General features: G+C 36.1%; 1 protein-coding gene across 43 annotated transcripts in view; it reads right to left on the reverse strand.

Annotated features, from left to right (window-relative positions):
- LOC121407315 (mucin-17-like) overlaps positions 1 to 22,462 on the reverse strand; it is an 88,402-nt gene that overhangs the window by 59,901 nt on the left and 6,039 nt on the right. For 17 of the 43 annotated variants that reach the window (XM_041598338.1, XM_041598322.1, XM_041598331.1 and 14 more), the window contains exons 2-18: positions 15,438 to 15,683; positions 14,159 to 14,410; positions 13,371 to 13,628; positions 12,682 to 12,948; positions 11,900 to 12,154; positions 8,546 to 8,803; positions 7,753 to 8,019; positions 6,811 to 7,065; positions 6,226 to 6,480; positions 5,201 to 5,455; positions 4,623 to 4,877; positions 4,047 to 4,301; positions 3,591 to 3,845; positions 3,132 to 3,386; positions 2,572 to 2,826; positions 914 to 1,168; positions 247 to 501 (exon numbers count right to left, since the gene is read on the reverse strand). In XM_041598338.1, coding sequence (XP_041454272.1) covers positions 247 to 501; positions 914 to 1,168; positions 2,572 to 2,826; positions 3,132 to 3,386; positions 3,591 to 3,845; positions 4,047 to 4,301; positions 4,623 to 4,877; positions 5,201 to 5,455; positions 6,226 to 6,480; positions 6,811 to 7,065; positions 7,753 to 8,019; positions 8,546 to 8,803; positions 11,900 to 12,154; positions 12,682 to 12,948; positions 13,371 to 13,628; positions 14,159 to 14,410; positions 15,438 to 15,683 — 4,353 coding nt within the window. Of the gene's footprint in view, positions 1 to 246; positions 502 to 913; positions 1,169 to 2,571; positions 2,827 to 3,131; positions 3,387 to 3,590; positions 3,846 to 4,046; positions 4,302 to 4,622; positions 4,878 to 5,200; positions 5,456 to 6,225; positions 6,481 to 6,810; positions 7,066 to 7,752; positions 8,020 to 8,545; positions 8,804 to 10,754; positions 10,999 to 11,899; positions 12,155 to 12,681; positions 12,949 to 13,370; positions 13,629 to 14,158; positions 14,411 to 15,437; positions 15,684 to 22,462 lie in introns of those variants that run through there. The other 26 variants (XM_041598352.1, XM_041598351.1, XM_041598353.1 and 23 more) reach the window with 23 other exon arrangements.

The following is a 22,462-nucleotide window of genomic DNA, read 5'->3' on the forward strand; positions in this document are numbered from 1 at the left end:
ATCTTATAAGCAAGAGAAATTACATCCACCAATATTAAACTGACAATGATCTTGGAGAAAGAAATAAAGTAAACTGTATGAAGGTACACATACTCATCTAAATACATAAGACATTTCGTTAAGCTTTCCAAAAACACACACCAAACATTATTTGTTCAAATATAAGCATAATGAATTGCATGCACCACTAGCTGACACTGCTCTATGAAGAAAGAATATAGACAAAATCAACTGTCACCCACTCACCAGATATAGTTACAGTAAATATACAGAATGCATTATTTCCTGATCCATCAGTGAATGTATAGCTAACTTGGGTTGTGCCAACACCAAAAACATCTCCAGGAGAACTAGTAGAGGTGAAAGTTGGGACAACGCCAGAGTTATCTGTAGCTGTTGGCTCAGTCCATGTGACAGCAACTCCAGTTGAACCAATTGGGATAGCGATATTGATGTTATCAGGACACCCAGTGATGACAGGGTCAACATTGTCAGTGGTCGCTACAGAATAGTTCAGAAACACAGTACAGATTTTCATTTGATACTGCTTTGATTGATTGATCGACACATTCAATGTAATTTTAAAAAATATATAAAACAAATCACATAATTCTTCTAGAATAAACAAGAATGCATCTATCATCAGTTTTTTTCACATATTTTCATCTTATAAGCAAGAGAAATTACATCCACAAATATTAAACTGACACTGCTCTTGGAGAAAGAAATAAAGTAAACTGTATGAAGGTACACATACTCATCTAAATACATAAGACTTTGAATCGTTAAGCTTTCCAAAAACACACACCAAACATTCTTTGTTCAAATATAAGCAAAATGAATTGCATGCACCACTAGCTGACACTGCTCTATGAAGAAAGAATATAGACAAAATCAACTGTTACCCACTCACCAGATACAGTTACAGTAAATATACAGAATGCATTATTTCCTGATCCATCAGTGAATGTATAGCTAACTTGGGTTGCGCCAACACCAAATACATCTCCAGGAGAACTAGTAGAGGTGGAGGTTGGGACAACTCCAGAGTTATCTGTAGCTGTCGGCTCAGTCCATGTGACAGAAACTCCAGTTGAACCGATTGGAATAGCAATGTTGATGTTATCAGGACACCCAGTGATGACGGGGTCAACATTGTCAGTGGTAGCTGTTTTTGATAAGTAAAATGATATACATAATTCCAATAAAACATCAGGATTCATGTCCTAACTGTCATAATGATTTTGTTAATACATCATGAATCATGTTGAATGCCTGTATCACTTAAAGAGAGATATGTGCTAACTTACAAATACTTTTTTAAAAAGAATTTGATCTATTCCTGAACAGTTATTTGTCATCCTGCATCTTCCCCCTCAAAAAAAATTTGCTTGCTACTTATGGCTTTTACACCTCAAATACTTTTGATTTGTACACACAAAATGTTCCTGAGCTTTGTTGTTGAGTTGAATATGACTGAACATGGCTTAAATGTACTAAACCAAGAAAGAAAATGGTATTAAAGCACTATTTGATTTCTTACAGGGACAAGAGATACTTAATCAGTAGTGGTCAACATATCGAGAAAGTAAAATATTGATGAAACTGAAAACAGCAATAAACTGAAAGTTTAGGGCAATTGAATCCAAAGTTTCAATGAATTTCCCTTTCAAGTGTTAAACATGCTATGTAACATTAGCTTCGGAAGCTTATGTGAAGTTTAGGCATGGGTGATTCTAAACTAGGGTGTTGACCATGCAGTGGAGAATCTACAGCATATGAGGTCCATATTGATTGAAGAACTAGCTGTGAAACTAAATAGGAGGAAATAAATCATATGAAATGAATGCTCTTGTTTCCAAGGGTTACACATGCAACATAACATTACATCAAATTGTTTCTTTGATTCTCTGAAAATAAGAAGTGCAATGGTGTCAAACATGCAATGATGAAACTACAGCAAATGAAGGCCATGCTAAATGGAAGATCTCTAAAATTGAACGTCAGCAATGTATACAAATCACTAGAAAGCAAATATATCATTAGCTTCAGTAAATTTTGCAAGATAATATAACATTAAATGGGAGGAGTATGCAAAGAAATTACGCATCATGATTCTAAAAAATTGAAAAAGAAGAGGTGATCTACAGGGGATAAAGACCATATTTATGAACAATCTGTGAAACTGAAAGAAACTAAAAGAATACAAATGAAAGTACAAAGTTGATCAAGAATTAGCTTCAGTGAATTTTGATTCAAAAAGGAAACAAGCAATGAAACAACAAATTGCTTTGTTAATGGTTTGATTCTTTAATGAAAATAAAGTGCAATGGTGTCAAACATGCAATGGTGAAACTAAATAGCCAAGGCAACCATGAATAAGACTATCAACAACTAAAGACACCATGTCTGGAATCAAGAAATAATGATAGAGATCTAACTACTGAGTAGAAATACTTGATCCATGCATTATGGCAGTGCAGCATGCAAGAAGACAGAGTTCAGGCAGACAGGAACATGCACTTCTGTGTGGAAGAAAGAGCCAATACAAAACAAATCTTTCCCACTCACCAGATACAGTTACAGTAAATATACAGAATGCATTATTTCCTGATCCATCAGTGAATGTATAGCTAACTTGGGTTGTGCCAACATTAAAAGTATCTCCAGGAGAACTAGTAGAAGTGGAGGTTGGGACAACGCCAGAGTTATCTGTAGCTGTTGGCTCAGTCCATGTGACAGCAACTCCAGTTGAACCAATCGGGATAGCAATATTGATGTTATCAGGACACCCAGTGATGACAGGGTCAACATTGTCAGTGGTGGCTAAGATTAATATAGATAACAGAGTATATGTACAGGTGTTGATGACATAAAGGAAAAATTATATTGGAAATAAAGTCTGATAGAAATATATACTACAAAGATGACTATAGATTATAGAAGGAAATATGGAATCCATTTAACAATACAGTGATTCTTGAACATACTCAAAGGCATCATCCCAAAATAGATGCATTCACAATATTAGTCCAACATATCTGAATAGCCCTAAAAAACTTTCATGCGCCACTATCTAACAATCCTCTGAAAGGAAGAAATGAGAAAATGTACAATGGTCACCCACTCACCAGATACAGAGACAGTAAATATACAGAATGCATTATTTCCCGATCCATCAGTGAATGTATAGCTAACTTGGGTTGTGCCAACATTAAAAGTATCTCCAGGAGAACTAGTAGAGGTGGAGGTTGGGACTATGCCAGAGTTATCTGTAGCTGTCGGCTCGGTCCATGTGACAGCAACTCCAGTTGAACCAATTGGGATAGCAATATTGATATTATCAGGACACCCACTGATAACAGGGTCAACATTGTCAGTGGTCGCTACAGAATAGGAATGAAGAAACATGGAAGTACAGACTTTCATTAAAATTCTCTAAATTGTTAAGATTCAAAAACATAAAACAAGCAAATACATTTAAAGCATATACAAACATTATCTGACAAGAAAGAGAAATTGCATGCACAACTAGCTGACACTGCTCTATGAAGAAAGAACAAAGACAAAATCAACTGTCACCCACTCACCAGATACAGTCACAGTAAATACACAGAATGCATTATTTCCCGATCCATCAGTGAATGTATAGCTAACTTGGGTTGTGCCAACACCAAAAACATCTCCAGGAGAACTAGTAGAGGTGAAAGTTGGGACAATGCCAGAGTTATCTGTAGCTGTTGGCTCAGTCCATGTCACAGCAACTCCAGTTGAGCCGATTGGTATAGCAATATTGATGTTATCAGGACACCCAGTGATGACAGGGTCAACATTGTCAGTGGTAGCTACAGAAAAGGAATTATTAAATGTGGAAGTACAGATTTTCATCTAAATACGCTGAATTGATAAGCTTTCGAAACATAAAACAAACAAATACATTCTTTGAGCAAATACACATCTGACAAGAAAGAGTAATTACATGCACAACTAGCTGACACTGCTCTATGAAGAAAGAACAAAGACAAAATCAACTGTTACCCACTCACCAGATATAGTTACAGTAAATACACAGAATGCATTATTTCCTGATCCATCAGTGAATGTATAGCTGACTTGGGTTGTGCCAACACCAAAAACATCTCCAGGAGAACTAGTAGAGGTAGAGGTTGGGACAACGCCAGAGTTATCTGTAGCTGTTGGCTCAGTCCATGTGACAGCAACTCCAGTTGAACCAATTGGGATAGCAATGTTGATGTTATCAGGACACCCAGTGATGACGGGGTCAACATTGTCAGTGGTGGCTAAGATTAATATAGATAACAGAATACATGTACTGCAGTTGATGACATTAGGGAAAAATCATAGTTGAAATAAAGACTGATAAAATATATATACAACTACATAGACAACTTTAAATTATAGAAGGAAGGAAAATGTCATTACAAATATTCATTCAACAATACAGTGATTTTTTAAACTCTTCAAAAGCATTAACCAAAGAATTGAAGAATTTCCAATATTAATTAAGCATATCTGAAAAGCCATGAAAATGTGTATGCACCACTAGCTAACTATCTCCTGAATGGTAGAAATAAGTATATGTATGATGGTCACCCACTCACCAGATACAGATACAGTAAATATACAGAATGCATTATTTCCCGATCCATCAGTGAATGTATAGCTAACTTGGGTTGTGCCAACACCAAAAGTATCTCCAGGAGAACTAGTTGAGGTGAAAGTTGGGACTACGCCAGAGTTATCTGTAGCTGTTGGCTCAGTCCATGTGACAGCAACTCCAGTTGAACCAATTGGGATAGCAATATTGATGTTATCAGGACAACCAGTGATGACAGGGTCAACATTGTCAGTGGTGGCTAAGATTAATATAGATAACAGAATACATGTACAGGAGTTGATGGCATTGGGGGAAAATCATAGTTGAAATAAAGACTGATAAAAATTCATAAAACTTTAAAGACAACTATACTTTGTAGAATAAGGAAAATGTCATTACAAATATTCATTCAACAATATAGTGATTTTTTAAAGTATTCAAAAGCCCCAACCCCCAAATAGATGAAATTCCAATATCAATCAAATATACACGAAAAGCCATAGAAACTTGCATGCACCACTAGCTGAAACTCTTCTGAAAGGAAGAAATGAAGACAAGTCCAATAAATTGTTACCCACTCACCAGATACAGATACAGTAAATATACAGAATGCATTATTTCCTGATCCATCAGTGAATGTATAGCTAACTTGGGTTGTGCCAACACCAAAAGTATCTCCAGGAGAACTAGTAGAGGTGAAAGTTGGGACAACGCCAGAGTTATCTGTAGCTGTCGGCTCAGTCCATGTGACAGCAACTCCAGTTGAACCAATTGGGATAGCAATGTTGATGTTATCGGGACACCCAGTGATTACAGGGTCAACATTGTCAGTGGTGGCTAAGATTAATATAGATAACAGAATACATGTACAGGAATCGATGATGTCAGGAAACAATAGATAAAAAAACTGTCTATAGATTTGGACACTAGCTTGCATTCTGTGTTACAAAACCTAAATTAAACCAAATAAAATAGTCATTATCAAGCTAAAGGAGGGTCTGTAATTATAAAGTCAGTAACATCATTGCTGCCCGATAGCAAGATAATATGAATAATAGAACAGAAGGAGAAAGTCTAACAATTTGTGCATTTCATAATACATGCGCTCAAATTTTGTGCTATTCATTGAAGCAAACCATGAGGATTGGTCGACAGCAAAAGTTCAACACCATACATTGATCAACATCTTCTATTTTAAAACTTTTAGACAACTAATTATGGCATTTCAGTGTTCTGAGATCTGATCACTTGTACATATCTATTCTTCAATTGTTCAGATAAATATTTCTTTAATTTTTTACTTCTCAAATTGTCAGTCATGCATTGCATGCTATCAACATTGATCTAGAAAAAAGTTGTTGACACAGTTGACCTCTCATCATAATAAATATTGGTGATACATGCAATATGAAATGCACAAATGGAAATGGCAATTTTATTTTCAAGTAAACACTGTAAACTCTGAAACATTTAGAAAATAATAATTGTTTATAATCAAGGAATACACCAAGCCACAAAATTGCACATGACAAGATATTCATGCACATTATAAAAAATGATAGGGCAATACAAAATAAACTCAAACAAATAAATCATATAACACTCACCAGATACAGTCACAGTAAATACACAGAATGCATTATTTCCTGATCCATCAGTGAATGTATAGCTAACTTGGGTTGTGCCAACACCAAAAGTATCTCCAGGAGAACTAGTAGAGGTGAAAGTTGGGACAACGCCAGAGTTATCTGTAGCTGTTGGCTCAGTCCATGTGACAGCAACTCCACTTGAACCAATTGGGATAGCAATGTTGATGTTATCAGGACACCCAGTGATGACAGGGTCAACATTGTCAGTGGTGGCTTAAAATGGATTTTGTTAAGAAAAAAATGAACAAGATTAGAAAAACCAAACCACAAAAAATTAGAATTTGACTATGAATTACATGAATGACCAAGCAGTTTTGGAATAAACTAGGAATGTCACAACATACAATGGTAGATGACACAATGAAAAAAAAATAGAGTAAAAGACAAAGGAAACATTCTCATTAACAAAGTATAAATGACTTTATAAGAAAAGAAATATGATTATTGAACTAAATGACAATAAATAATTGTGAAAAAATCTTCAGATTTCAAAATAAGTGACTTCAATACGTAAAAGATTTGTGATTATAAATAGTAACTTACCTGATACAGTCACAGTAAATATACAGAATGCATTATTTCCTGATCCATCAGTGAATGTATAGCTAACTTGGGTTGCGCCAATACCAAAAGTATCTCCAGGAGAACTAGTAGAGGTGAAAGTTGGGACTACGCCAGAGTTATCTGTAGCTGTTGGCTCAGTCCATGTGACAGCAACTCCAGTTGAACCAATTGGGATATCAATATTGATATCATCAGGACACCCACTGATGACAGGGTCAACATTGTCAGTGATAGCTGCGTGCAGAAACAAATCATAACATCATAAGATTGCAATAGAGTGAATGTTGAAAGCAGGCAAAATACATGTTCACATCCGCTTCCAGTTTTTCTCTACCTGTCTTACTGTTGCTTTTTTTTACTGCTTGTTGATTTCTAAAACCTCGATAAAGCCGCACCCACTTTTTTCAAGGTTCATGCCTCTTTCTAGAGCAAAACTTTGAGTTGTGGAACAATCCAGTGTTTGCAACTTTGCACACTTTTAGAGAAGGACTTCGCAAATTTTTTCCTACTTTTTCAAGGAATAATAATAATTCCATTATTTTATTAAATCAATGGATATATGAATTACAGTCTTAAAAATGAATTAATTGACTAGATGAAACATTTTGTAGATGCGGCATTTCTATTGTACCCTCAAGGTTAACCAATAACATAAAACAAGTATTGTACATGTGATTTCAAACTTTATGGGACGAACATAGTTTTGATTTATTTCAGACATGTATCAAAACATATTGACAGTTGTACACATCACAAATTGTTAAATTGGAAGAAAATAAACATTTGAACTTGAACAAAGATCTTCAGTCGCTACTGAAAAATCCAAAACATATACAAAGTTACACCTATGGAACCAAAAAACATACTAATACAATACAACAGAACAATAAATAGCAGAGAACTGTGGTTAGTAAAACATACCAGAAGAGGATATTATTATATTGAAAGAACAATCAGCAGTGTTTCCAGCATCGTCACTAAAGGTATATGTGACCAAAGTTGTCGTGCCAACAGCAAATGCATCACCAGGTTGATGAGATGATGCAGTCTGGACGGATCCCGAGTCATCCGTGGCTGTAGGTTCCGACCATGAGACTGCAATGGTCGTTATGGAGGCTGAAGGGATCTCTAGAATGATGTCTTCGGGGCACCCAGAGATTACAGGTCTGGAAGTATCACCACCACCATCTTATCCCGTACACCAAAAGGTATCATAGAAAGTTTTGGAAGAACATCAAAGAGAATATGTACACAGATTTGTTTTAAATGTTAATATGAATAAAAAAGCAAACATAAACGAACACAAAATGAAGCACACTTATACATGATATATAAGGAAACATTATTCACAATGACCGGTTGACAGGCCTAGGGCTACAATACAAAAGTGTAAAGAAAACATACACACAAGTAAGTTGATGGACACTGATACTAGAATTTGGAATTTAAGAAAACACGTACAGAGGGACTACCAAAACAAATTGAAAACAATATGATTTCAAAGGTAAAAAGGATAACATTGTCAATATTATAGCAATGAACAATGAGTAATATTAGATATGTACCTGTAAAATGCAATAAAATTAGCAGACAATTGTTGTTAACAGTTGAGTTTTATCAAGGCACACTAGGCTCAAATGTCAAGTTTCTATAATTGTTAGGAATAAACTGTTTTAACAGTGATATAAATAACCATTTGTTAGATGAAACATACCGACACTAGTGATAGTCACATTAAAAGAACAGGTTGCAGAATTTCCAGAGGCATCAGAAAAGGTATAGATTACAGTGGTTAAACCAACTGGGAAAACATCGCCAGGAGAATGTGATGCCACCAGGGCAACAGACCCCGAGTCATCGGTAGCTATCGGTTCGGTCCAGACAACACTGACATCGGTGACGCCACTGGGAGTCATCAAGATGACATCGATGGGACAGTCGGTGATAACAGGATCTTGAATGTCTGCAATGGCTGGATGGCATGTGTTATGACAAAATAGATTTTACAAGGTACTATGGATAGATACACTGTAGAGAAAGTACATGCAATTAACAAAGCTGAGAAGTCAAAGTTCCACACACACAATGTCAAAATGAACATGAAAAGAGACTAAATTTAACACTTCACACATCCTTTCAAGAGGGTTTTTTTATACAAATGTTTGAAACAACTCAGATGTATATATTGCATTTTTTTATTGGTACATTGCTATTTTTATGAAGTGATAATGAAGAGTGCTTTTGTAAATTGATACTGTCAGTACAGGTACATGCACTGGTGATGAAGGGGAAGGGAGTTAACATGCAAGAAACAACCATTGCAAATGTACATATGGGCAATTCCACAAAAAATGTCATCCGAGCTTAAAATCATAAAATCTGTAATAATTCCAAAAATATATGGGCTAGTGATAAATTTATCATCATACATCAGACCTCATCGAACTCTATGCTTTGAGTGGTATTTGAACACATTGAAAGTATATTTAGACATACTCTTAAAAAATAACATTTTCTTGCAAATTTTTCTCGTTTTTTTTGAAAAATGCACAATTTTTGAGTCTCGTTATTTCAAAATAAACAGCTCTTCTGAATTAATTCATAGTACCGATAGTTTATAGTTGAGAAAGGACTAAAAATGACTACTTTCAGCTCGACATTAGTTATCATATGCTTTTAAGTACCGGTACAATTATAGGGACCTAAAAAGTGGTCCGAGGTGTAATGTCCCTAACGTTATAAATGTAATGTCGGTAATACAACATTTATGGTCCTGTATGGAATATACTGAATCTATTGTATCTAATTACCTGACAACTAAAACAGGTCCCCAGTACCCATTTGAGAAGAAATTTGGCTTCACTTCATGCTTAAGCTCACAAAGTTTTTTGACAAATGCATTGGTAGGTGAACAGTCATGTTCAAAAATGTAATGTCTGTAACAGCAAGCATTATATGTGATAACTACCAAACGAAAACTAGACTAATTCAAATTTTAATTTAATACTTTAGGGTGACCTATGTAATATTACGGCAAATAGGTTCAGAATGATAAAGATGGTTTCTAGAAATAAGCCCCAAAAGTTGAGAAAAATGTCTGAATGTAATGACCGTAAAGCTGGAACTGCCCATATAGCCCTATTTCCCGACAAATCAGTGAAAGTGTATAGGTTAGTGGATCCAAACGAAAAGGTGTGTCCAGGAAAGGCATTTTGTGATGCAGCTACCGAACCAGAGTTATCGGTTGCCAAAGGCTCTAGTCCAAAAAACAGTCTTTGATGCTGGAACCGAAAACAGCATCAATGCTGATGTTGGATGGACACCCCATGATTACAGGTGCAAGCCCATTTGGAAGGGTTAATATAGTAGAGTTAAATAACAGGTGGGTATAATGAGAAAGATATATCCACATTCATAAGAGAAATAGGTTCAGCACATAGAACATAACATAACAGAAGAACACAATGTACGAATAAAAAGATTAGACAAGGTCTGATATCATTTTCATAACTCTAGATGGCTAAATGTATCAATTCAAATATAGTCATGTTTTTTCATGCATATTCACTCTGTATCTGTTTGACCTTTCTACCATCCTACTATATGAAATAAAAAATAAACATCTTCTTTAATATCTAAGAATGATTTTTGTTACATTTTTTCCTTGCTTCTCCGTCATGGAATCATCTTCCAATTTGGAATATTATGGCAAATTGTGGCCGATGTCAATGTCAATTAAACAACTCTTGACATCTCTTTGGCTGTTGAAATTATTGAAAATTGTTGTAAAACTGTACATATCAACCCAATATTTTTGTCTAGTTTAAGTAAACTTCAAATACATAAATTGAATTTTCTCATTATCTTTTGGTAACTTAATAAACATTTTTAGTACATGCAACAGACATACCAACAGGACATACCAGAGACGATTACAATAAAAGAACATGAAGCAGTGTTCCCAGACATATCAGTGAAGGTATATACAATGTTAGTAGATCCAAATGGAAAGGTGTCTCCTGGAAGGGCATTCTGGGTCACTGTGACTGACCCCGAATTATCGGTGGCTACGGGCTCAGTCCAGGTCACGGTGATATTGCTGGAACCAACAACTGCATCCACAGTGAAGTCAGATGGACAGCCAGTGACCATTGGGGCAAACTCATCAGGAATAGCTAGTGGACACAGGTTAATAGATTTTGTTAGTTTGTATTTTTTACTACTTAAACAAAATAATAATATACTGCAACTTTTATATATTGACAAAAGTTTAATTAGTGCTGCGTACTATTTGCCCAGCTATAGCATTGCTACCCAAGTAATTTGTTTATACCTGGGGAGCGTTTCATGAAAGTTGTCAGCACTGACAAGTTGCATGGCTTTCTCCGACAGTTACCATAGTAACAGTCAGAGGCAAGTGCCTCATCGCCAATGAAAACCAAGGATTTCACTGAAATTGTCAGCATTGACAATTTAGTCAGTGCTGATAACTTTCATGAAACACCCCCAGGTATCCATTAATAGTAGGGAGAGATGTTAATGTAAATATTCGCATTGCCAAAAGACATGAGTGCTGCAGCGGGAAATGAGCTTATGTAGAAATATGATGCAAAATGGTGACCAACCATAGAATTTCTGAAATATGATATTGTGCAACCTGGACAAAAAGTGTGGTGAACAGGTTACAATGTGCAGTCAATTCTACCACTGTAGAAAATGGCACACCTTCATTTTCCCCCAAAAAAATATTGCAGAGATTTATATTGAAGCAATGGATTACACATTTAGATGTGTAATCCATAATAAGCCCCATCCACTCCCCCCCCCGAAAGATCACCGAAAATATATGCCATTCCTTGTAAATTGTATTTGGTTGTTCCTGACATCACATATTTCAAATATGCATATGAAGAAATGTTCAAGTGTGGGAGTGGGAATGTATTTCAAAATTTAGGAATTTAAAAACAAAAAATTTCCCAATATAAGTTTTAAAAAAATCAAATTGAATTGATTCATCATGAAAATAAATCATATGACATGCTTCACACAGATTTTTTAATACACATACCAGACACAATGACATTGAAAGTGCATGTTGCCATGTTTCCTGATGAATCGCTGAATACATATTCAACCTCAGTTGACCCAAAAGGAAAAGAGTCCCCAGGGTTGGCAGATTGAGTGGAGCTTACAGACCCAGAGTCATCGGTAGCAGACGGCTCCGTCCAGGTGACAGAGACATCACTGGATCCAAACACGGCATCAACCACAATGTCAGACGGACATCCAACGATTACGGGATCAGTATTGTCAAGGTTTGAAGCTGAAGAAAACCATTAAATGTGTACATAAAACAGATCCGATGGCACATTAGAAATGTTTGATGATGAGAAATAACATAAAATTAGTATTACATATATTTACAGAGTATATTAACACAATTTGTGAAACATGAACACAAATTCAATTTTTTGTTAATGAGGTATAAGATTGCTGCATATATGATATAGATTAGGTTTACAGAGTTGATACAATACAGATAATAAGGAGACATTCAATTAAATACGTGTTACAATGTACATAACAGGACAGTTACTAAATTACAGCGAAGTTGTACTGTACAATTGGGTAATCAATAGGGAAACATGTCAGTTTTGGAAATTGAATGGACATAAGAATGAATGACAAAACAAGGGGAGTATTTCATGAAGTGTCTTGTCAGTGATTGTCAGTCACTGGCAAAGTTCCTCTGAGTCAATCACATGGCAATGCAAAGGTGCAAACAGACTGTGAAAATCACTGACAATCTGTGTCAAGAAATGCTCCCAACCAAGGTGTTAAAACACATACCAGGAGAGGTTAGGGTAACGACAAAAGAACAAGTTGCATTGTTGTTGGCCTCATCGGTAAATACGTAGGCAACGATCGTTGAGGTATCAACATCGAATGCCTCACCCGGCTGATGGGTGGAGGAGGATGTGACAGGTCCGGACTCCTCCGTGACTGTGGGCTCTTCCCACGAAATAGAGACAGACTCTATCGTTGCAGAGGGAACTTGGAGATTCACATCCTCTGGGCAGCCAGTAATAACAGGTCCAGTTGAAGAGCTACCAATTGCTGATGAGTTAGCGGGAAATGATTATTACAATAAGTTAGGGATAAACAGAGATTCGGAGAGTAAAATAGTACATGTCACTGATAAAGTTAAAAGTACAACACACAGATTCTATATAACTGACACAGGACAAAACAAAACTAATACCAAGAAATATATAGACCAAAGCTACGTCATTATCAAGAAAAAGGTGCTTACAAAAGCAGAATGTAGTTCATAGAGACCAGAAGAAAGAACATTACATGACAGGTACATGACAGGTACAGGTACAATAGTTGTTTGGTACAATATACAAGAACAATGAGGAAACGAAAACAATCACATGACACACAACATAATCTGTATCAATTCTAGATTCTAGAACTCATAAAGGTGGGGACAAATTGGCTGAATTGATGTATTGGGGAGGGGTATTTAAACTCACGAGCAACAGTCACTGTAAATGAGCAAGTCACACTGTTTCCTGAAGGGTCGTATAAGACGTAGCTGATGGTGTTGGTGGAGCCAGCTTGATAAAACTGTGAGGTTGTTGCAGGCCCCGAGAGCTGATTCACCACGCCAGAATCATCAAGAGCACTGGGTGCATCCCAGGTCACCAATACAAAGTTCTGACCATTGTTGCCAACTGCAATGTTTTGTGGGCAGCTGATCAGGACGGGATCAGTCACATCTGGTGTTCCAACTGAAAGAGCCAGGCAATTAATGTTTTCAAATTAGTCAATTCGTAGGATGTAGGCATATACTGTATATATATTAAGCCTCAAATCAATTCCACAGTCTATCTCACAAAATCAACTGTCTCTATCAAATTATGACACATTTCTGCCCTGCTTTCATGTGGTCAAATCACCTGTACAGATATTCAAAAATTTAGTTAATATTTGACCTTATTCTCATTTTCATAGTAATCACTAATGAGATTCACCAATGGCTTGACAGTTTAAAAGCACACATGGTGGTTATTATGTGCAACTTTATGCTCTATATCCATGCAATCGTATCACCTCATCTTCTTAAAACTGACACTAAACTTTGGGGTCAATAAAAACATTTTGTTATCAATACAATGCGCTGTAAAACATGTTTTAGAATGATTTTAGATCGCTGTAAAACATGTTTTAGAATGATTTTAGACCGCTGTAAAACATGTTTTAGAATGATTTTAGACCTTCCTCCTAATTTAGACACATATCTAACTGCATCCCTGCTTACCAGCAATCGTCACTTCAAATTCACAGGTGTCTGAGTTGCCAGACGGATCTTCAAATGTATATGTGACAGGGTAGGTTCCTACAGAGAGAGCAGTCAGGGGCGACAGGTTCGTTGTGAACTGGGTCTGTCCCGTTTCATCGCTGGCCGAGGGGGCTGTCCATGTTGGTGTTCCAATCGAATTACTGGTTGCCACAAAGATGGTAAAGGATGTCGGACAGTCACTGATGACTGGAGGATTGTTGTCTCCATTCACTAAGAGTAAATCATGAAAAAAAGTCAGTCACTCTGTCATGATCATTAATTTTCTATTCCTTTCATGCACATGACTTGTTTAACAATTCATCTCTATGGTGCAACTAAGTTTAAATTCAAGTTATATTAACATATTTTGTAACTGTAAATGACACTATTTCGTGGAAGCGGTGTGGTGTAGAGGTTCTGACTCTCGCCATGTAATCAGAGGGCCGTGTGACCCAATGCAGCCTAGTGTCCTTTGGCAAGGCGTTAATCCACACTTTGCCACTCTCGATCCAGGTGTTACATGGGTACCCGGTAGGATGTGAACGTTAAAGTGATTGGCACATGTGCACAGATAAGCGATTGCCTGGCCAGGATACTCTCCAGGGAGTGGAGATGGGCACTTTATTTGTGGAAGTGTGATGGACCCTATGACCGGGGTAATAATAATTACAATGTAAAGCACTTAGAAACCAATGTATGAATAAGCACTATATAAATGCAAGTATTATTATAATTTTGTAAACATAACAAAATTAAAAAATATAGAACAAAATAAAAACAAAATCAAATTGATGTATCACTAGTCTGGAAATTCCTGGGTACGGTTTCCAATTAGACCGAGGCCAACTATTTCCTCAATACCCTCTGGTGGGTCATATCCCCCCCCCCCCATAATCCTGCCTCAAAATATATTATTTCTAGAACTAGATGTAGGTGCTGTATAAACAATGATAAAAGCCTAATCATTATTTTCTGTTGAAATATTCATTTTTCATGTATGATGATCCTCTTTGTGAACAAGCTTCATAATCATATCTCTATTTATCTCTCTTCCCTATATTCCATATGATTCCATATTATTGATTGTTCTTAATTTCTTTTTCATTCTCATTTCAAATTCAAAGATGAGAAAATTATGTAATAGCAATTAGCATGGCCTGTGTGTGAAGTGAGTCTGTACATGTAGTGTACCTTGTTGCAGATTTTATATTCATAAATCCATTATTTTACAAACATGAAGTTGGGATACTGTACTTACATCCAACGCTCACAACAAAGCTGCACACAGCCGGATTATTCGAACTATCGCGGAAAACATAGGTAACAGCCGTGAATCCCACGGGGAAGGCGGTGCCAGGAAAGTGGGACTGGGTGGTGGTGACAGCGTCTCCGCTGTCATCCGTAGCAGTCGGCGGGGTCCACGTTACCACCCCAGTGTCTCCAAGATTGTCGACCCGTGTGTTCTGGTTCGGCGGGCAGTTGATTACGACTGGTGGTGTAGTATCTGGGGATGAAAAGATATTGAAAATGTTGGTTATAAATGATCACACCAGTTTTTCGGAAAGACTTGTTATCATCATTAAGGTCCAATACCACCTTCATTAATCGATCGTTCATGTGGAGGTCGATCGTCTGCCTTTTTTTTTTTTTCTCTCTCTCCCTCCCTCGCGATCTCGCTTACTCCGTCAACTTTGTTGACTTAACCGGAACACCTTTGCCTCAGCTCAGAGCTCATCCATGGATACCCGACAGCCCATTTCCGAGAGAGTCCGTGCCACGCCCACCTGTTGCTCCACTGCATGGACATTCGCACCAGTGGACATCGGTTGGAGAGAGGCAATTAGGGACGGGGTCTGGGGGGGGGTGAGGGTCTTTTTGTAAAAGTTTACTCATTTTATTACACGATATGAGTAGAATGATCCGGGTAAATGACGCAATAGTGAATAAATTTTAGGTCCCATATTCACCGAGTCCTGGCCTGAGTCTTGACTCGTATCATATCAACGAGACATCCATCTCGTCTACCAATTATGGGCTGTATATGAGAATAATTTATCAAATTTCTTCAAAACATCAAGCTTCCGTTGATGGGGTAGAGGGGGGGGGGGGTCTATATCGTACATGCAGTATGCTAATTTCATTGGGGCCACTTTTTCACAGTGAAAGTATGAGAGTTAGGGTGTTTAAATCGCGCCCAGTTTAACACATTTTTATAATTTAAGGTAGCCTAAATTCATTTCAAAGTAGGCCTTCTCTCAATATAGCACCTTGAATTCAGGCAGGGGCGATGGAACGTATTTTCGTTAGGGGGGGCAAAGCCAAAAAGGGACCTTATATGCCATGCCAAAAAGGGCATTTTGGTGCAAAGTTATATTTTCACTATTAGATTATCATCTGTGTTTTGTAGTAATGAAGTTGAATAATTTTTTTTCCCTCTTTTTTTAAAAGTGATTTCTGATTGATATTTAAGATCTATGGAAAAAAAATCAATTCTGAAGCTGCAAACTTCGCTTTTTGGTCAATTATAGACCTAATTACTGTGAAAAGGTCATATTCTTGTGATATGTTGCCAGCGCGAATCACGAGCTCACACTTTTGGAAATTTCATGTAACCGCGAAAAGTAAAAATTCCCAGCATTTTTTTGTAATCACGAAAAAAGATGTGAATCTTATAACGAAGAACGCGAGCGCGACCAGCTGAAATTCTTAATATAATGACCAGAAAACAACAAGAAATTGAACCTTTTAAAGACTGCATTTAGTGACTCATGAATAGGATACGGGCTACATATCTCACCAATCGAATAATGCGAATGCGAAGCGCGAGCTGAAAATTTTTTTGATATTCTTACCAGAAAACTAGTCATTCTATGCATTTTATGACTATCTTAATAAACAATAATTGGTGCGAGCGCAAAACGAGAGTAAAAATTGTGTAATATTCCAACCTGAAATCTAGACATTCTATGCATTTTTGTAACCATGAACAGAACAGATCCCTTTTACTAAACAATAACTGATGCAAGTGCGAAGGGCGAGGCCCCCAAAAAAAAAAAATTGTGATTATCTATACTAAAATGTATGTTTTACTTTAAAAAATGGCATTTCACTATGAAAAATGACACATTTCATTTTGAAAATAGGGCATTTTTTCCTACCTGGAAATTTTTTGGGGTACTATTTTTTAGCCGAAATTGATTTCGGTCAACCGCTGAATTCGGGTGCCCAAGAATATTTGTCCCTGCATTGCCATAATAAATCGCGCCATCGTTTTTACCTCAAAATCACGGACTTTATTCTTAGCCTGCGGCATACTGTCTCAAAAGACTTTGCAATATTTTTTTTTTTCTTATTAAAAATATCCATTGAGAACATGGGAAAAGAAAACTCAGTAAAATTGTGAATCATGTAAAAATCTAATGTCAAACCTTGTGCCATATCGCTCGCAAATTTTGGTTAATCTCGAGTATGATTGCAAATTACGTAATATGTTATACCGCTGAGAGTTTTCTTTTTTGTTATATCGGAGAATCATTTGCACATTTCAACTGTTTGCATTGTGGATTAAGGAAAACTTCATTTCGTTGCACATTGATTCATTTTGAGTGTTGATGCTTTCCTAAACCAAACATTCTTGACATAAGATGCGATGAGGGGGTACCAATTCAATTTACTTTTTGGACTAAGGTCTACTTAAAAGGGTCTAATGTTTATAATAGTACATTGAGCTAGGATGAGTTGTCCGAGTTCAAAATGTAAGGTTATATTTAAACAACACACACACCGAACAATAATCTAACAGTCCATAAAGTTGAAAATATAAAACGACCATATCTCACAACAAACTGAAAAAAATATGTTTTTATTGTAATACGAATTAGATAGATGAATTTCTATCCAATGTTGAGTGAGCTTGTCAACAAACCATCGGATATAAATTATTATTTGCCTGTGATAGGCTAATGTGGTCAAACGGTGTAGAGGTTTCGCATCTCTGGAATCATATTCGAGAGTAAAATATTTAAAATAGTATGAATGAAAGATGAATATATCTGCTATTTAGAAAGAAACTTGCTAACAATAACTTTTGGGAAGAATATGGACTAAATGTCGGAACTTTGTCATTATCATATTATTATCATTATTATCATCTTTACTTCATTATTATTACACTTTATGAAAAGTTTATCAGTGATGATCATTTAATGTGCTCCGAGTCAATTAGACGGTAGGATTTGCTCTAGCTTATAACAGTAGCCACTCGATATTAGTCACTACTCGTAAAATGCTCCATAAAAACCCCTGTATCAATGGAGAGACACATAGCATCCTCCGGGAAATCCACCGAATTGCTATAATTGCCGAAAGGGGAGCGTGATGTTCTCGTTTATCATTTGGATTATGAATGACAAGAATTTTATCAAACATGGGGAAGTGGTTTGGGGTAATAATTTGTACGAACGATATTTGTTTGCATACAAGTACCTCGCAGAATTATGAAATTCATACATTTCCGAACAAGAATGATGGACACGATCTCAAGATATCGCTGACATCATGGCTCTAGAAAGCAGGGGTGCTGAAGTAGCCCCATATTTTCACGGGGATGCTGCGTGTATTATTCTCCATTTGCAGCACCCCCTGGAATACTAGTATGTGTGGGATATTGATAAATGTTACACAACATTTGAAAAATGCCCCCCCCCCCACTTTTTTTTTGCTTGTCAAATTTCTCGGGACCAACATGACCTTCGTGTTTAGTGATTTCTTTTTACTTTTACTTGTCAAATTTACATCAGTACCCCCCCCCCTCCCATTAAAATATCATTCCCAGGGCCCTGCTCAACCTCCGTGTATTTTTCCCCTGATCTTTAATCCTACATACAGTGCGCCCCCCAAAAAAAAAATGGCTGGAAATAGCGTTATACATATATATAAAACTACCTACAACCTATTTGCATCTTGTGCACTCCTGAGATATTTAAAAGGTTTCCCTCTTTCCCATGTTTCATCATACTTCTACTGCCAAATTCATTAACTTATCATGATGACTTGGCTGTAAACTGTACTTAAACAAATAAGAGATATTACTATTTCATCATCTGATCAACTCGGTTCCAGTATTTTGTTTCTGAGTCCTCATTACCACGAGAAAGTGCTCCCATTATTATTTATGATTATAATTATTTATTATTATGCCTATCCCCAATTTTAGTGCAGTCATTTGTCCGTCAAATTGGGGGTATTCTAACCACATTCAATAACGCTGAAACAGTGCTGAACTTTGTAATCGCTCTCGGGCTTACAATTAAAGAGATGCTCCTGGCTGATGACATTTATATCTCAATAAATGGAGTAAAATTCACAAAGCAAAATGCTCAAAATTTTATCAAAATCGGAAAATTAACAAAATTGTTGAATTTTAAAGATTTGCATTATTCCGGTGAAACAGTTATAGATAGGTCTTCATGAATATTCATCATTTCCCCACTTGTTTTTTTGTATTTTATTATTTGAAATCAGGCTTTTTCAAAAAAATTCTACTAGGAACTAAAACAATCGGATTGACAGCTGATTAAGGGCATTAGGTATTTCTTGCTGAAACTTAATTCGTCATGATGGAGACACATCATTTACACATTTATGAAAAAATGAAAAAAAATATGATTTCATGTACATGTAGTAACATGAGAAGGAAAACGGGGATGTAACATTATCAGCCCACCTAATGAATATTCATGAAGACATGTCTAGAACTGTTTCACCAGAATAATGTAAATCTTTAGAATTCAGTAAATTTTCTAATTTGTTATCCGATCTCGATGAAATTTTCAACATTTTTCTTTGTGAATTTTACTCTACATATCTAGATATGAATATCATCAGCCCGGGTGTATCCCTTTAACTTCTGATGGGTCAATGCAGGTAAATGATTGGTCCAGGGCGGGGGACTTGGTGGGCTTCAGCCACCGCCTCCCCTCCTGTATTTTTTTCCAAAACTGTGTACAAAAATGTAAAAATGATCATCTGATTGTGATTTTTTGCATGGTCAGCCCTTCCCACTTTTGGCTCAGCCCCTGTTACACCCACAAATGTAATAATCGCCCACAAATGTAATAACGCCCACAAATGTAATAACACTTTACCCACAAATGTAATAACGCCCACAAATGTAATAACACTTTACCCACAAATGTAATAATTTTTGATCGCCCACAAATGTAATAACACTTTACCCACAAATGTAATAACGCCCACAAATGTAATAACACTTTACCCACAAATGTAATAATGCACTTTACCCACAAATGTAATAATGACTTTACCTACAAATGTAATAAATTTGAAGTGATTTTTGGCGAATTCGTTCTAAACTAATATCCTATAGTAATGCGTTCATATAGCACAAAAGTTCAAAGTCTTTTTTCCAGACCCGGTTAATGAAATATTACAGTACAAGTCCAAGTCTTTTTCCAGACCCGGTTTTTCAAAATTTTAATATACGTCCAAAGTCTTTTTACCAGACCCGGTTGTTTCAAAATTATAATATACGTCCAAAGTCTTTTTCCAGACCCGGTTAATTCAAAAATTATAATGCAAGTCCAAAGTCTTTTTTTCAGACCCGGTCGTTTCAAAAGTTATAATATACGTCGGTGAGGGGTAAAGACAACACTCTAAGCCCAAGCATTTTAAGTGGGTTTAATTTTGAAGATTGGTCTCAGCTGTCATTTTTTTCAATATTTCTTTATCTTTTAAATAACCGGGTCCAGACGAAAGACTAAGCATAATAATCGTGTTATTCCACAAGAATAAAAATATGAGTCTTTTGTTTTTAGGATTGTTTAAATCATTTTTAAATCACCGGGTCTGGAATAAAGACAACGCTCTAAACGTGTGCTTTTCTACATGCATGGTCTTAATTTGGAAGATTGTTGGTTCTTAGATTCGTTGTTTGGGTTGAGTTTTATTGATTTTTTATTCCTGAAATAATTGTGTCTGGAGGAAAGTCGATCTTCGACAATCGGTCTTCATGTTGTTCCACAGTAATTAGATTATTGGGTATTCGTTTTAGAATATTTGTAAAAACTATTTTATGTTTCAAATAGTAACCAAGTCTGGAGAAAGGATGTCTGCTTTACCCACGCGTTATTACAATGTTTTGTAGGGGTAGTAGTATTATTTAAAAAAGACATATTTTTACTGGGTGAAAAGGCTTTGGAAATTTGGTCTTAGATTCGAACTTTTTTCAGTTACTTTTTTTTTAAATAGCCGGGTCTGGAGGAAAGAGTACGTTTAAAAACTCGTGTTATTCCAAGAGAATAAGAATATAAGGTCTTATGTTAGAAGATTTTTTTTCGTAACTGTTTAGGTCTGGAATAAAGACAACACTCTAAACCTCTTTTAAAACAGGTTCTTAGGTTGAAGGTTTGTTTGGTCTTAAACTTTGATTTTTTTAATTCTTACTATTAGCGTTTTTTTAAAGAAAAAATGGTCGGGCTGAAAGATTACGCTATATATCCAGCATTGATAAGATTATGGGGTCTTTATACTGTTTTTAAACTGCTATTCATAATGTTTAAATATCAGGTAACTGGGTCTGGAGAAAAGACTACGCTTGATTCTCAATTTACTCTTAGTGCATATATTCACAATATCCACCGTATAAGTTGAAACAACAACAAAGACATTAATTCCACCAGTTTTAATTAACTGGGTCTGGAGAAAAGACTAAGCTCGATTCCCATTTTTTTCCACAGGAATATCATTATCGTATCTTAGTTTGGACTTATATTATAAATTTTGAAATAACTGGGTCAGGAAAAAGACTTTGGACTTATTAAAATTCTTGAAACAACCGGGTCTGGAAAAAAGACTTTGGATTTATATTATAATTTTTTAAACAACCGGGTCTGGAAAAAAAGACTTTGGACTTATATCACAATTTTTTTAAACAACCGGGTCTGAAAAAAAGACTTTGGACTTTTATCATATTTTTTAAACAACTGGGTCTGGAAAAAAGACTTTGGATCTATATTATAATTTTTGAAACAACCGGGTCTGGAAGAAAGACTTTGGACTTGTACTTTGATGTTTTATTAACCCGGTCTGGAAAAAAAGACTTTGGACTTACATAACATTTTTTTAAACAACCGGGTCTGGAAAAAAAGACTTTGGACTTTTATTATATTTTTTAAACAACCGGGTCTGGAAAAAAGACTTTGGATCTATATTATAATTTTTGAAACATCCGGGTCTGGAAGAAAAACTTTGGACTTGTACTTT

The sequence above is a fragment of the Lytechinus variegatus genome, chromosome 2 (genome assembly GCF_018143015.1).
Source record: "Lytechinus variegatus isolate NC3 chromosome 2, Lvar_3.0, whole genome shotgun sequence".
NCBI classification, from domain to species: Eukaryota; Metazoa; Echinodermata; class Echinoidea; order Temnopleuroida; family Toxopneustidae; genus Lytechinus; species Lytechinus variegatus.